The sequence below is a fragment of the Culex pipiens genome, chromosome 1 (genome assembly GCF_016801865.2).
Source record: "Culex pipiens pallens isolate TS chromosome 1, TS_CPP_V2, whole genome shotgun sequence".
Classification (NCBI taxonomy): domain Eukaryota; kingdom Metazoa; phylum Arthropoda; class Insecta; order Diptera; family Culicidae; genus Culex; species Culex pipiens.
This window is the reverse complement of record NC_068937.1, coordinates 45,196,768-45,213,022: the sequence shown is the minus strand read 5'-3', so window position 1 is coordinate 45,213,022 and position 16,255 is coordinate 45,196,768. Positions and strand designations below refer to the sequence as shown.

The 16,255-nt window shown below is 33.3% G+C and overlaps 1 protein-coding gene across 4 annotated transcripts in view; it reads right to left on the bottom strand.

Moving 5' to 3' along the window:
• Positions 1–16,255, bottom strand: part of LOC120426071 (F-actin-monooxygenase Mical) — a 127,581-nt gene that overhangs the window by 73,827 nt on the left and 37,499 nt on the right. For all 4 annotated transcript variants that reach the window (XR_008211723.1, XR_008211724.1, XM_039590758.2 and 1 more), the window contains exon 4: positions 9,541–9,581. Coding sequence is in view for 2 of the 4 variants with exons in the window: in XM_039590758.2 (XP_039446692.1) it covers positions 9,541–9,581 (41 nt within the window). In the remaining 2 variants the exon portion in view is untranslated. The remainder of the gene's footprint in view (positions 1–9,540; positions 9,582–16,255) is intronic.

The window sequence follows — 16,255 nt, the reverse complement described above, 5'->3', positions numbered from 1 at the left end:
CAAAAGGCACACACAAAAAAAAATCACTTTTCAATCCGAATATTTTTTTACGACCACGCGCTCCCTTTGCCAATTATGCACTCCGAATTGCCCAAGATGGATCAGAGAAGAATTACGACTAAGCCTCTACGCATTATTTTACAATTAAAATGATATGAAAAACAAGCAAAAAATTGAAAAGGTGACAGTATAAACTTAAAAAAATTAGATATGCAAAATGTAACGATAGGAGGTGGTAGAAAAGACCAAATAACACCAAAACCTAACATACACTAAACGAGATAAAAGCAAATTAAAATACAGTCCAGACTCGATTATCCGAAGGCCTCGGAAAAATTTAACTTTGGATAATCAATCACAAAAAAAATTCGTTGTCTAATGTTTGATTGTTGAGCATAGGTATGACCTCTAAACTACGCTAAAATTATTTAGTATTTTTAAATCCAAGATGGCGGACAAAATGGCGGTGATGCAATATTGAAATAGTAGTTTATGCAACAAGTTGCAAAAAGAGGATTTTTTCAGCACGAGTCGTACATTTATCCAACGAGGTTCACCGAGTTGGATAAATACGACGAGTGCTGAAAAAATCAAGTTTTGCAACGAGTTCCATACAACATTTTTTGCAATTTCGAAAAACACCCATTGAGTGAAATTTTAAGTCGAATTATAATGTATTTTGTCAATAAATCGATTAAATCAAAAAAATGTTGAAAAGTGTTACTTTTCGAAACAAGTGCTGAAAAGTTCAACTTTTCAGCACTCATTTCAGTGCTGAAAAGTAGAACTTTTCAGCATTTATTTTGAAAAGTGTTTCTTTTCGATTCTGTTATTTTTGGTACAGAAAAGTAGGCTATTTCGTCGTTCAAGAATGACAGGAAAAGTAAGTAGTTTCACGACGGAATTGCAAAAAAATGCACTTCATTTTTTTAAAGGCAATCAACAACTTCAATTTGACTAAAATGGGGTCGTAGAACTCAAATGAAAATGAAAATATACGAAAAAAAATTTTGTTCGTGATTCGATTATCCGAAGTCCCATACAAACCTTCGGATAATCGAACTTCGGATAATCGAAACTTCGGATAATCGAGTCTAGACTGAACTAAAAATGGAACAAGCAAAACATAAAACAAGAGAAGTAAAGTTTTTTCTTTTCTGTGTATGCTTTCTTTTAAGACCAAGACAATAAAATTGGTCAGAACCTGGTAAAAACGAAACTATTGGCACTACGCCCCCCGGGGCATGGCCTTCCTCTAACGTGGGATTTCTGCTCCAGCGCCTCTGACGAGACAGGAGAAACCGGGACCGACGTTTTACTTCACCATCCGATAGAAGCTCAGTGGATAAGGCGGGAATCGAACCCGCGTCTCATAGCATCATCGGGATCGGCAGCCGAAGCCGCTACCCCTGCGCCACGAGAACCTGGTATTTTTGACGAATTTTAAATCTTTGGAGTCGAGATATGTACCTAATACATTTTATTACGAGCTTTTTGTCAGTGTGTCCAAAATTCATCATTCAAAAAATAGTTTTCCAGATTTTGAGAAATTTGTGGACACATTTAAAGAGTTATAAAAAATTAAATAAGTTTTGGTTCGCAAATAAAACAGGATAAATTCTTCCCCGTTGACTTCATCGCACGTTGAGCAAACTTTTGTTTCAAAACATCGTAAAAGTATACGCATTCCCAGAAGTAAAAAAAAAAAACACGGAAGAACGTGGACAGCTCATTTAGCGCGCCGCCATCTCTCACCATTTTCCCGCCAGTAATAAACGATCGGAAATTACCAATCACTTCTGGTGGCGGCGTCCGTTGGTCGTCGCAGGTCACCGTCACCGTGTGAAGAATCATCGCGCGATAATCCACGGCGATTTTTCTCTTTTTCCCCGAGCTCGTCGTTCTGACTCTTAGTAAAGCACAAGGTATGACGGATTTCATTGCAGAAGAAAATTAAAATTTTACAGAATATTGTTTTGCATTGGACATTTTAGCTAAAGAATACCAAAAAAAGTTGTATGCAGATTGTTAAACATCTCATGAAATTATGGATAATAAATTACCGCACACCTTAGTTATTCAAAATTCCTTGCGTCACGTCTTCCGCGTTTAAAACAAAAATCCGCAGCATCCAATCCCCACCACGTTGCCAAGAGAAAACGTTTCGCAAAACGGCGACATTGACCGACAGGGGCTGCGCGTTATAAAATACAAATAATCGCAAAACGGCAATAATAATAATAAAGCCACAGGAAAAAAAGAAAACGAAAAACAAGAAGAAGGAAAAAGGCAACAAACCGCACGGCCGCACACTTTCAAGATCACTGAGCTGTCATTTTTATTGTTGTTGATTTTTTTTCTTTTTCCTCGTTTTATTTCGAAGTTCGTCGTCGTGGTTGATGGTGTTGTATTGTCTTTATTTTTATTCGTTCCGATTTTATGCGTTTTGCTTGAAGCGCTGAGTCGCGCAAGCTTCGATTGCAAACGCGGTTATTATAATGTAAAATGTTGCTTGCACATCAAGGCGTCGTCCGTTGCAAGACGTCACAACGCGTCGCGTTGTTGCGTTCAACGGCCTTTCGAGTTCTTTGGTGTGTCGTTGTGGGATGCAGCAAGAAATTTAGTAAAATTAAACAAAACAGAGTTTTGTTTGGAAGCTTCGTGTAAAAGGCCTGAGTATAAAATAAATTTTGTATTATTTTATGAAATTTTATGTAATATTACACCCTGAAATATGTAACCCATCAGTATGGGAAACCTACTTGACCGAAATGTCAAGCTCATATATGCGTTTATCCATTCCATTCTATATCAGTCTGATGGCCGAGCGGGCTAAGGCGCCAGTCCATACTGTTGGTGCTGGGCTTGAATCTCATCGGTTGGTTGGTTTTTTGAAAATTTATATTTTTCCCGTGTTTAGGAGGTCATTTTTAAAAGCAGGGTGGCCACTCAAGTTGGAAAATCGGGAAAGTCGGGAGAATTCTGCCAAATTTATTAAAAAATCGGGAAAAGCCGGGAATTTGTGTTTTTTTTTTGTCAAAAAGTCGGGAAAAGTCGGAAATTCCAAGCAAACTTGTTTGAACATTAATTTCTAACTCTTGAATAATTTTGTACAATTTTCAAATTAAATTCATAAATTTCTAGTAACATACTTTAAATTTAAGTTTCCTTTGACTATTTCAATCCATTTGAGAATAATAAGGCTGTTAAAGACATTAGAAAACTTAATAAATAAATGACTCAGATTTTCATAATATTTTTGTATGACTCAAAAGATTTTTATCAAACAAGAGATAACATGTAAATTAAAACTACAACAAAGTTAATGACAAAGTAAAAAAAAATAAATCCTAATTTCAATGATTGTGGTCAGCGTAAAGTTATGACTCTGTTTCATTTTGTCACATTGATATAATTAATAATAATTAATATTTAATATTTAATCAATATTTGATAAAAGATTCCAACTTGAGTATGGCAATGTTTTTGTGGTAAATCTTTTTAATTGTTTGACTAAATTCATCAAGTCATTTCATATATTTTTTTTCGAAATGTTTCCGTTAAACTTTTACGTGAGTATGGGTAAATTACTAAAAATAAATCCTTGATTTTCAGTTTCCGGAAAACTAAATATCAAATTAAATCCAAGTAAAAAAAATGGAAAAAAAAACTTTTTTACGTTTTGAAAACAAGAAAACATTTAAATTGAACAAAAAAAACAATAAATTTTGATTTAAAATATTGCAAAAATGTTTTAAAAATGTGTCTCTTAAAACATTTTGCATAACAAAAGTGGTAAAACATGTTTTATTCATTAATATTTTTTAACAATCAAAAATTTGTCTTGTTAAGATTTCATCAAACTGAATTTTTCATTGATAAAAATATACATAAATAAAACAGTCAAATACTGACAACTAGATCAATCAACATTGATTAATAAAAATCAATATCAAAATTTACAAAATTTTAAAGGGAACTTGGCAAAAACATTTTTGTACATATTTCTAGATATTTTTCTGAATAACCGTCATTAGGGGTAACATTGGGTCTGAGAGGTGAGATTGGGTCATACCAAAATGCTGAAAATTGTGTGACCCAATGTCACGCCTGATGACGGTATTTAAAAGAATAATAACTGTACCGTAAACTGAGGTGACTTTGATAGTCCGGGGTGACATTGATAGAGATTTGATCTGGCCACTAATTTTGATATATTGAATGGAACAGTCACATTTTTGCATATATGTTCGATAATAAGTTATCCTTCAATGCTTACATACTCAAAATTTTCAAAAATGTTGAGATATTTATTTGACGGGCATTTGAAATACCTATCAAAGTCACCCCGGGCTATCAAAGTCACCCCAGTTTACGGTAATCATGTTTTGAGCGTTCGCTAAATAAAATAAAATTAAGAATAAAATTTTAAATTAAGTTTTCTTTACCTTTTAGCCATTTCCAGTTGAAACGAAGTATCAAAAACTATACGATTTCCAATTAAAAAAATAAACAATGAAATTATAAGTATAGTTAATCTTTCGGTTATTTTTCAAAAACTGATTGTTTATGTTTCTACTGTGAATCAATATATGACTGCTTCCATTTTTGAGTTAGTTTTTTTTAGGGATTTGCTGTTATGTTTCTGTTTTTACAAAAATTGTAAATAGTTTTTTTTTTAATTTCATTTAGAATTTTTTTCGATGGTTTATATTGACATTTTTATAAAGAGTTTTTTGTTTGAAATCATTTTTTAGATAAAAAAAATGCCTATTATTTGAGTTTCTGGAAAAGTCGGGAAAAAGTCTGGAATTTCTAAATGGAATTTGAGTTTTCACCCTGCTTTTTCATTTTTATTTTTTTTGCATGTTCTGCTATATAATGGCACCATTATCATTTAAATTGTAAAAAAAAATGCGTAAAGTCAAAAATTACTGCAAACTTCTTTAAACTTTAAATATAGGAAATGTTACTAAAATCACAGCCAAAGTTGACCCCTAAAAAATACATTTTTAAAAACATTTGCAAAGTCACATTAAAACAAATCAAACATCCAACCCTAAAATTTGCTCAAATTTTAATTTTTCTAAAGCTTTTTAAAGATCAAAAATTGGGTGAAAAAAATATTTTTAGCGAATTTTTAAATCAAAGTCCGTCTAGAAGCGGTGTTGGGTTGTAGATGAGTTAGTTTTAGTTTCTTTTTTGACGAAGGTGATGTGCATGCTTTTGCATACGATTTTAAAATCGGATTTTTTGCTGTGTAAAACTTTCTATTTAGACTTATTTGTACACCAAAAAAGATGATTGCTTCAAAGCGATGTAATCTCAAGGTTCTGACATTAAATTGAAGTTTTACCACAAAAAATCGAAAAGATATAGAAAGAGATGTCCGCAAATGACGTGTACTAAATCAAATTTATTCAAAAATTGCACGCGATATTAAAAAAATCAAGATTACGAAAATTATATTGATTCAAAACAAAAAACTAAATGTTTTCCAAAACAAAAACATTTTAAGAATTGAATTAGGCACAAAACTCTCCATCTTAATCCTGATAAAACTGATAAAATTTCTCGCAATCACTCCTCTGACAAATCAATCAATCTCCTCAAACATTCCGGCGTCACAGCCCGTCCGAGAAGTGCCCGAGATCACGGCGGATCATGAAAGCTTGCGACCGCGCATGCCAATAACCGCGACTTGTACTTTCATTTTCGCGCGGATCATAACTGTGCAAAACTTTCTAGTCTTGGCCGTCATCACCATCATCATAAACCCGCAGCGTTGGCCGCCGACAAAAACCAAAACAAAACAAAACATGCCGTAATGTTTAACGGAAGGTAGTGATGGAGGGGCGGTCCATGAATTACGAAATTACCGTTTTAAAAAAAATATGATTGAGAATCTTAAATAGATATTTCCAATACTTAAATTATTTTAAAATGAAAAAACACGTTATTTACGAATGACCCCTGATTGATGAATGTGTAGACAAGACCAAAAAATGTGCCGCCGTGATCACGTGGAATGTGAAATTGTGGCCATTTGCGTTATTGATTTTGCAGCAGGATAGTCAGTGCAGACTTAGGGGCAAGTCAGTTGTAAAACATGCGAAATTTGATGCTGATGTTTTGTAAACAGATTTGAGATTTTTAGAGTTCTTAATGAAAAGGTTTAATTAATAACCAAATTATTTTAGTAAAAAAAAGACTTAAATACATTGAAAAACTTAACTTCTTACAAACTGAACTTTTCGAGTTGAGATTTTCGCAACATCAAAAAACTCATCTTGACAATGTTTGGAAATGAAGATCTCCAACGCACCGTCGCAAACTCTCCACAGTGTCCGGACTGCTCAACATTAAGCACCAATTAGTTTCGCATGACAAAATGGTTGGCCTTTTAGATGTCTGTACACGATCGCGTGCTGATTCAATCGCTAAACTCTCCGGGGTGTTGCCGTTTATGATCTTGAAGCTGCAAAGAAATTGCATGATCGCGCAGCGATGATCTACGCAGTAACGACCGTGGAATATGGTTCAATCTCCCCTCTCAGTCAGCTGATTTTCCCATCACGGCCAAATGTTTCGAGAATGATGATCGCGCGGCCATATTTCACGCCACGGATTGCAAATCTTGAGGCGACCTCCGCCGCTGCAGCAATCTCGCAAAATTGGAGGCCCCCAGCCGAAAGATGAACCCCGCACACAGTGTGTGGGGCTGTTGGTCAATTGGCCACGAAAGCTTTGGCCGAGGTGCGAAATGATAAATAACGCAAATAACGTGTGTGCGGTTGCGAGAGAGAAAAACGCACCTGAAAAGAAGTAAGCAAAGTGTTGGGGTGGGGGATTTTGGAGTAAAATGAGTTAAAAAACATGAGTTTTTATATTTTGAGTTTTAGTTTGTGTGATTTTGAAATTAAAAGATTGTAACATTTTTCGATTCATCGATTTTTTTAATTTTTAAATTGGAATATTTTAAATTTAAATGTTCAGCAATTCCATTTGAAAAGAGCCTGAACCGAAAAAAAAGTTCTCCGATCGGGATTATTTTTTTTTCTGGGGGTTCCTTGGCCAAAATAATTAGACCCGTATTTTATTTGTTTGGCTTTTTGGGTGGCCTACACCGTGCTAGGGTGTTCTGAAAAATTGCCATTTTCGTAATTTTTAACAAAAACCACATTTTTCAAAAAATCAAAACTCCAAGCCATTTCAACCGATTTTAGTTGTCTTGGACGCAAATGAAAGGTTATAAGCTGGTCTTTCAAAGAAAAAGAAAAATCTAGCCTAGCATTTGAATCGGTCGAATGAAACTTTAAAATGCCGTTTTGACGGTGTCTGGACCAAAGAGCCAATGTCGGAAAATATTTTTATCAGATTCCTTGAACAATTTTACGTAACATACTCAAAAATGGAAGGGGTTCGAACCCAGCACCAACAGTAAGGACTGGCGCCCTGGCCCGCTTGGCCATTAGATCGATGAAGAATGGAAACGATAAACGCATAGGGGAGAGTGGGGCAAGTGTAACAAGCTAAAATAATGCTCGTTAAAACCCATAAAAAAGTAAAAAATCAGTCGGATATTTTGATAAACATCTCATTTCAGGTCTTGACTATGACTTTGTTAAAACGTTTTAAAAAAAATCGAGTTTTGTACCATAAAAACGATTTTAAAATTATTGTTTTTCAGCACATTCTACAACTAGGTGGAGCAATTCAAACAAAACGTTGGGGAAAAAATCTCAAAAAATGTTTTCGATAGATATCCACTTTCTGTTAAAATTTCTCTGAAAAAAGTTTTTCATATTGATAGATTGTTCAATTTTTAAGTTAGCAAATCATATTTTTTTTGGATTCTTAGATTTTTCAATTTTTTTTAAGTTCTTTATTTTATTTTTTATGTTTTTAAATTTTTATTTTAGGCCGTTGCAAACATTTGTCAAAGTTCACGTCAATTTTTTTTTTTTTTAAACATCAAAATTTTAATGGAAAAATAAATCTAATCAACTTAAAAGAATTTGAAATGCATTTTTCGCCGTTTCAAATCACGCAAAAAAAAAATTCTGAAATTCCGATGCAGAGTAATTTTTTTCTGAAAAATCTTTTTCAGATTGACAGATTGTTAGATTTTGAAACAGGCAGATTTCAAGAATTTTAAATTTTCCAATTTCTAGATTTTTAATTGCCTCGGTTTTCAAATTTTCAGATTACGTCGTTGCAAATATTTTTCAAAGTATGTGTCGCAAAACCTTTCGAAAAACATCAACATTTTAATGGAAATATAAGTCTAATCAACTGAAAACCAAATAAAAGCATTTTGCTTCGTTGAAAACCTTATTAAAAAAAATATTTTTCGTGGATTTCCGATGCAGAGTAAAAAAGTATTTTTTAGAATGTTTTTTGTCAATACTTAGATATTTTGAAAACTGATGGTTGCAAAACAACTTCCACTGTGGAGTGGAGCAAAACAAGCAACTGAACCTCCATACTATAAAGATTCTTTAACCGAAAAAGGAACAGAAGTAAAAAAAATTAAACAGAATCAAAAAGTAGAAGGGAGAATGATTTTGTGTCACATGCCACACATAAAAAAGACACACATACATAGACTAAAAAAAGGAGAAAAATAAAAAAAAAATAAAATAAACGCGCTTAGTGCTGCGACCTACTGGATTCTGAAGAACCATCTGAAAATTCACTTCGGTCAAAGATCCGGCCTACGTCATTTGCCGGATCTTTTGCAATTTTTACCCTTTTCTGTCTTCGACAAAAAAAATCTTTTAGCAATTTATTAATTTAATCTTTTAGGACTTTATGAAATACTATAACATTCTGAAGGGACTTATGGGACCCCAAAACAGACCTAACGCAACAAACTCGTTCCGTTCAACCAGTGCCGAGAATTTCGTGTGAACACGGAAAAAAGGGTTGTAAAAATCGTGAACAAGCGTTCATGAAAATGGGAACCAAGAACGAAGTGTTCAAATCCCATGGTACGTTTTTGTAAAACAGTGGTGTATTTAAAAAGTTCAATTTTCGAGTGATTTTAAAGCCTTTCCTCAGTGAGGAAGGCAAAAATCATTTAAAAAATTAAGGTTATTTCATACAAACAAAAACTTTATTCCAATATACAAATGAATCTGAAAGCTGTATTCAGTAGAAGATAAAACACTTATTTATTTGGCTAACATACCCTTATTTTATCTTATCGAAATCTAATCTAATCTAATCTAATCGAACACAAGGGCAGCCATTCCTAAGAAACATTCTGGAAGTTGGTTAGGATCCGCCACATGATCTTTTTTGTTAATATTAATGTTTGAAGTACATTCCAGCATCCCCGAGCTGTATTACACTCATTAAACCGGCCAGGCCTACTGCGTTGTATTAACGGCAGAGAGGACTCTGTGAACGAATCACATTTCACAGAATCTACAGGGAAGTAAGGATGCGTGGACATACCGTACCAAACGCTCCGGATCAGTATTGATGTAGTGTATGCAGTTTTTGTAAGTCTCCCAACTTTTTGCAAAATCATACCCTTAAAACGTCATAAATTTCATTGGTTGCGTCTGGTATACCTGGAAGAAGAAGAAGAAAAAAGGGAAAAGTAAGTTAAATGTTTGCAATGTTAAATATAATTTTGAGAGATTTTCGTAATTTTTTATTGTCGTGTGTTGCATGTTACATAAATACAACATTTTTTTTAAATTGAGGAAATCTAAGCTGCAACCCATTTAACCCCACGTCATCCCTCGAATGCACCCGCTGCAAAGCAGCTGGTGCAAAGAAACTTGAAAAAAAACCTCTTTGAAGGGTACTTATTATCGATTGTGACCTATTGACGGCTGCTACCAGCGACCACCATAACCAGTGCTCCCAACATTATTTTGACCGATTTAAGGCGTGGAAAGTCGGCTATCGATGGTCCAATCCACGCGAATGGATGATGCGTTCGTTCACGGGTGGGGAGTTACGCAATAGCCCAACGCTTGTAATTGAAAGAAATGGTCGATTTAACGAATCAAGTGGTGGTGTGTTACCAAACACACATTTTAGGTTTAGGTGCAAGGTGTTAATTTGGACATGGGTTTTTCTTCGTTTCGGCGGCGTGCGTGTGAATTAGGGTTTGGGGATCAGATCGCTGGGGCTGGGGCTTTAATTGGAGAACACGTGTAAGTTTGGCCCGTGTTCCATATTATTGTTTTAAGTGTGTCTTCACTTTTTAACAAGTCGTGTAAACGCAGACTACAAATTGATGGTGGTTAGTTGCGTTTAGGGTCTGACGATTTGTTGAATTTGGTTTGTTATGATTGTTGTTCAATTTAGGGCAGTTGCAAAAATTATATTTATTACAGATGTATTGGTGAAGACTGCAGGTCGCTGTCAAGTTTACGTAGTGCATATTAAATGAGCGATCTTCATGCTTATTTTGATAGAAAAGCTATCACTGAACGTAGCAAGACCAGGATGACAATTTCTACAACAATGATTTCATGTGGGTGCAAGATTATTTACTTTACTTTCTGGGACGTCATTCGTCATAAATATTTCTCACTCAAAGTCTTCGCACGCTAGTCTTGCACCACTGTCCGACGTACAAAGCCGGTAGCAAATCCCTAGCAACACCTCATAATTCCACCGCGTTGATCCGTGGCGTGTCTCCTAATTAAAGCTTTTAAGATGAGCTGTCAAGGACTTGTGCCAACAGTCACACCTTCTTTTCGGCCGCAGTTCGCCGCCTCGTTAGAACAGGTACTTTCTCTGGTCGCAGAACACAAACCGCCGGTTGTTGCCAGCATGACAAATAAACCACCGCAATTGATTAATGATGGCCGTCGTCGACGGCGGTCATAAAGATGACGCCAACCTTGGGTGACAGTTTCTTGGCACGGGGCGGTCTCTTTTTGTGGGATTTTTCCTAAGTACCTACTTCCGCTGTGGTTATTAATAAAGTCGGGATTATTTTGGGACGAGGTGCGTCGGAATTCTAAAGCATTGACCTTTCACAAAGTGCAAATCGATTCAACATGGAAAGCTTGCTTCCAGGAACGGGTCGGCAGCAAATGAATCGATTTCTTTCCAGGAAAGGCACCACAAACAAGCAAATTGCTCCCAGCTGATCTACGAAAGGTCAACGGTGCGTAACGCGTCCTAACGGCGTCGTCTTTGACGGAGCTGGGAAAATACCAACATTCTTGCCATTCCAGTTGGATGTGGAGAGTAGACGGGTTCGAAAAGATTTTCGATATGGCTAAGCTAAGCTAATTCAACCCAATAATCAATGATAGATTTTTAGATTTTTAGATTTTCAGATTTTTAGATTTTTAGATTTTTAGATTTTTAGATTTTTAGATTTTTAGATTTTTAGATTTTTAGATTTTTAGATTTTCAGATTTTTAGATATTTAAATATTTAGATTTTTAAATTTTCAGATTTTTAGATTTTCAGATTTTTAGATTTTTAGATTTTTAGATTTTTATATTTTTAGATTTTTAGATATTTAAATATTTAGATTTTTAAATTTTCAGATTTTTAGATTTTTTGATTTTTTAAATTTTTTGATTTTTTAGATTTTTAGATTTTTAGATTTTTGGATTTTTAGATTTTTAGATTTTTAAATTTTTAGATTTTTAGATCTGTAGATTTTTAGGTTTTTAGATTTTTGGATTTTTAGATTTTTAGATTTTTAGATTTTTAGATTTTTAGATTTTTAGATTTTTAGATTTTTAGATTTTTAGATTTTTAGATTTTCAGATTTTTAGATTTTTAGATTTTTAGATTTTTAGATTTTTAGATTTTTAGATTTTTAAACGTTTAGATTTTTAGATTTTTAGATTTTTAGATTTTTAGATTTTTAGATTTTTAGATTTTTAGATTTTTAGATTTTTAGATTTTTAGATTTTTAAATTTTTAGATTTTTAGATTTTTTGATTTTTAGATTTTTAGATTTTTAGATTTTTTGATTTTTTGATTTTTAGATTTTTAGATTTTTAGATTTTTAGATTTTTAGATTTTTAGATTTTTAGATTCTTAGATTTTTAGATTTTTAGATTTTTAGATTTTTAGATTTTTAGATTTTTAGATTTTTAGATTTTTAGATTTTTAGATTTTTAGATTTTTAGATTTTTAGATTTTTAGATTTTTAGATTTTTAGATTTTTAGATTTTTAGATTTTTAGATTTTTAGATTTTTAGATTTTTAGATTTTTAGATTTTTAGATTTTTAGATTCTTAGATTTTTAGATTTTTAGATTTTTAGATTTTTAGATTTTTAGATTTTTAGATTTTTAGATTTTTAGATTTTTAGATTTTAAGATTTTTAGATTTTTAGATTTTTGAATCTGTTTTTTTTATTTTTCAATTTATTAAAATTTTACATTCTTCATAGTTTTAAATTTTTCAGAATTTTAAATTTTTTAGAGTTTTAATTTTTTTATAAAGTTTTAATTTTGTTAGAGTTTTAATTTTTTTTAGAGTTTTAATTATTCTAGAGTTTTAAATTTTTAAGAGTTTTAAATTTTTTAGCGTTTTAAATTTTTTAGAGTTTTAATTTTTTTAGAGTTTTAAATTTTGTTGAGTTTTAAATTTTGTAGAGTTTTAAATTTTGTAGAGTTTTAAATTTTTAAGAGTTTTAAATTTTTAGAGTTTTTTTTGTTTGAGTTTTAAATTTTTAAAGTTTAAATTTTTTTGAAGTTTTAAATTTTTTAAAGATTTAAATTTTTTAGAGTTTTGAATTTTTCATAGTTTTAAATTTTTTAGAGTTTTAATTTTTTAGAGTGGTAAATTTTTAAGAGTAATAAATTTTTCAGAGTTTTAAATTTTGTAGAGTTTAAATTTTTTTTAGAGTTTTAAATTTGTTAGAGTTTTAAATTTTTTAGAGTTTTGAATTTTTTAGAGTTATAAATTTTTTAAAGCTTTGAGTTTGAATTTTTTTTAGAGTTTCAAATTTTTTATAGTTTTAGTTTTTTTTAGCGTTTTAATTTTTTTAGAGTTTTAATTTTTTTAGAGTTTTATATTTTTTAGAGTTTTAAATTTTTTAGAGTTTTTAATTTTCTAGAGTTTAAATTTTTTAGAGTGTTACTTTTTAAGATTTTAAGCTTTTACTCTTAAACTGTCATACATTTTATTAGCTACCGTAACTCTCTGCCGAAATATGTCGGATCGATTTGCAGTCTTCGAAAAAGTTACAGAGTTGACCTTCAAGTTGGTTGTTTTACTAGAACAGCGAATATCTTCGTCTTGTACCGAATACAACATCAAATACTTGAACTAGTCTACCGCAGAAACAGTCACTTTTCAGCATCAAAACAGCTGAAATCGAGAGTTCCCCCGAACGGGACACTTGGCGTGTCCCACATTATTGGGGCCAGCTTCCTAACCTAGAATGCAAAGAAATGCACATTAGACTAGATCTGCCGAGATCCCACAATGTGTTGGCTGTTGCTCCACCACTGTAGGTTGAACGGAATGTGCCACGGCAAACTGCCACTTGTTGTTGTTTTTTGTTCAGTTCTCTCAGTCTGGTTTTCGTGACTTCATGCAGCTGAATCGACGCCACAGCACTTCATATACGTGAGAGGACGTCCGTCCGGACAACCTCAAGAAGCCCACTCAACAATGCACACGGTGGCAGTCGAGTTGGTGAGATTGTTAGGCTGGTTCAAATTGCGTAAATTTGATTTAAAAGTCGTTTAAATTTGTCGAAGACCACGAAGTGATTCGACGTCACCCAGCGAAGGCTTCTAATGGAGTCCAATCGATTTGCAGTCTTCTACAGAGTTTTTCAGCAAGTTCAAAAGAATCCGATGAACCAGTCTACCGTAAGCTACCTGTCCAAGGACTTTACCTCGCAGCAGCTGGATGTCGTGCGACAACACCTCCGCGTATGATGGCCTGAAATTGGCACTAGACAAGCGGAACTGGGGCCTAACGCGAGCTCTAGTTGCGCTTGGTCAAGTGATTGTCCGCGAGAGCCACACCTTAAGCGCACACCTGATTTGACTCGGGCGCGAGAGATTTTTAAGGTGCGCATCAGTGCACTTGGGTCCAACTTTCACGGTTGTTTTATTGTCGCGCGCGGAAACTGTTGACACTCCTCCGGAACTACGGGGGCCTGCTGCTGCTGGCGTCGAAAGCTGATGAAACAACGGCTTCGCAGTAGTAAAAAAAGTAAGGGGGAGTCGGAGGGGAGGGAAGCGGGAGACAATAAAAAGTGCTTCAAACCGTGCTATAAACAAAGCAAATAGCGCATACGACGTGAGGCTAGGCGAGTGGTAGAGATAGGTTGTAGGGAACGGAACAAAAAACGGTGAAAATCACACCTTGACGGCGGCGATGACGGCAGGGAAATTGGTGCATTGACGTGGCGGTGACACTCCTAGGTTGATTCGATGGGACAGTTCTCGGAACTGAGGATTTCTCGTGTTGATTTGGGATTTGGTAGCATTGCATCACTGTAATACATGACTCACGTTAAATGTGTGACAAATTCGCAAAGAGGTAGTCCTCATTTGGAAATTGCATCATATGATTGTGTGAGTATATTCATATAAAAGACCTCTGTCATTAAATGCTACAACCACGTTCTTACACTGAATGACAGCTGTTTTGCTATCCAATGCAACCTCGTCATTGATCATTCTAATCAAAGCAGTTCTGTAGGAACGAAGGTTTGCCAATACAGCATACATAAGATTTAAAATAAGTTTTTTAGAATTTAAAAAAGTTTTAATGTGAAGCCGTTGATCATTTTCAAAGAAAATTAATCATCACTAAAAAAAATTGTGTATTAAATTCAATTTTACAAATTTCAGCACCAAAAGGAATCAGCATGTGCCGGTTGATGCCTTCTTGAAGCCACTGAAGGAATTTTTGATCTAAATCAATTGTGCTTCAAAATTTATATACTTTTGTGGCACAGTCATTGACGTCCTAGTTGGCAATCATTGATTAATGACGATTTCCATAACTCAACAAGGAATGGGATAATCGTTACCAAAAGGAATCAGCATGTGTAGGGCACTATTCTAAACAACTTGTTGAAGGAATTTTGTGAAAATATTGAAAGCGACGCAATATTTATATCTTTGAAGGAAAAATCATGACAATGATGGAAGTCTTCACGTTAAACGGATTTCAGCTCAACTAACAAATACAAAATAATTTTTTCTCGTGTTTTATCCATGTAAAAGTGAAGTTTTCAAAGTGGAAAAAATGATTATGAAAGTAATTTTACTGCAATATATTTTGAAAATGTGACATTATACAAAAAAATTAAACCTGTAAAAATGCTGAGGTTAAATAAGGCCGTTGCAAATATTTTTGAAGTTTATGTCCCTCGACTCTAACCAAAGTCGAGGTGAAGGGGTAAAAAAAAAAGTTTAAAAGACACCTGCCCAGTTGTTTTGCAATCTTAAGTATTCAAAATATGTTAGTATTTACGAAAAATTTAGTTTTGCGAAAAAAAAAGTTTTTGCGGTGCTGAACACTGGAATGTCATAAAATTCTAAATATTTTTAAACGAGCTTAAACATTCAAAATTTGTTTATTAATGCAGAAAAATACATGTTAGATTGTTTTTTGTTGATTAAACTTCTAATTCCATTAAAGTTTTTAAGTTTTCTGAAAAAAAAAAAAGTTTTATGCCCCCCGATTTTTCGGACCAATTTGGAAGGGAGGCGGGAATGAACAATATTGAAATCAATCCTTACTTTTGACAAGCTAAAAAGTATAGAAGGAATGGCCAAAAAACGATGCAGCTCATTAAATCTTTAAATAAAAATAACAATTCTAACTTTCTTGAATATTTTGTTTTAGTAGGAATGTTTTTAAATAGAGGACATTTTCCCAAAATATGGTAGAATTTGCGTAATTCTACCTTAAATGACAATCATTGGAAATTTAGCAAAATCTTCTTAAGCAGTTCTTTAGAATTTCGTAAAAAAACAGTCTTGATTTGGGTGAAATTTGGCTATCGATTCCTTAGGTCCAAATAATCTACAAATAGACGCACGGAGAAAAATAATACTAATATTTTATAATTTTTTCTAACACATACACTCTATTTTGAAAAATGTTAACGCCACAGTTTTTTTTTGTAGAAAAAAATGGCAACTAGGAAAAAAAAATCTAAAAACATTACAGGTCATAAAATTTAAAAATTATTTGCTTCAAGGGACATCTAATGGCATCTTTTCAGAAAATTTCTGACTGGATAAAAAAATCTTTGACCTTTGAGGTTATAGTTTAAAAAA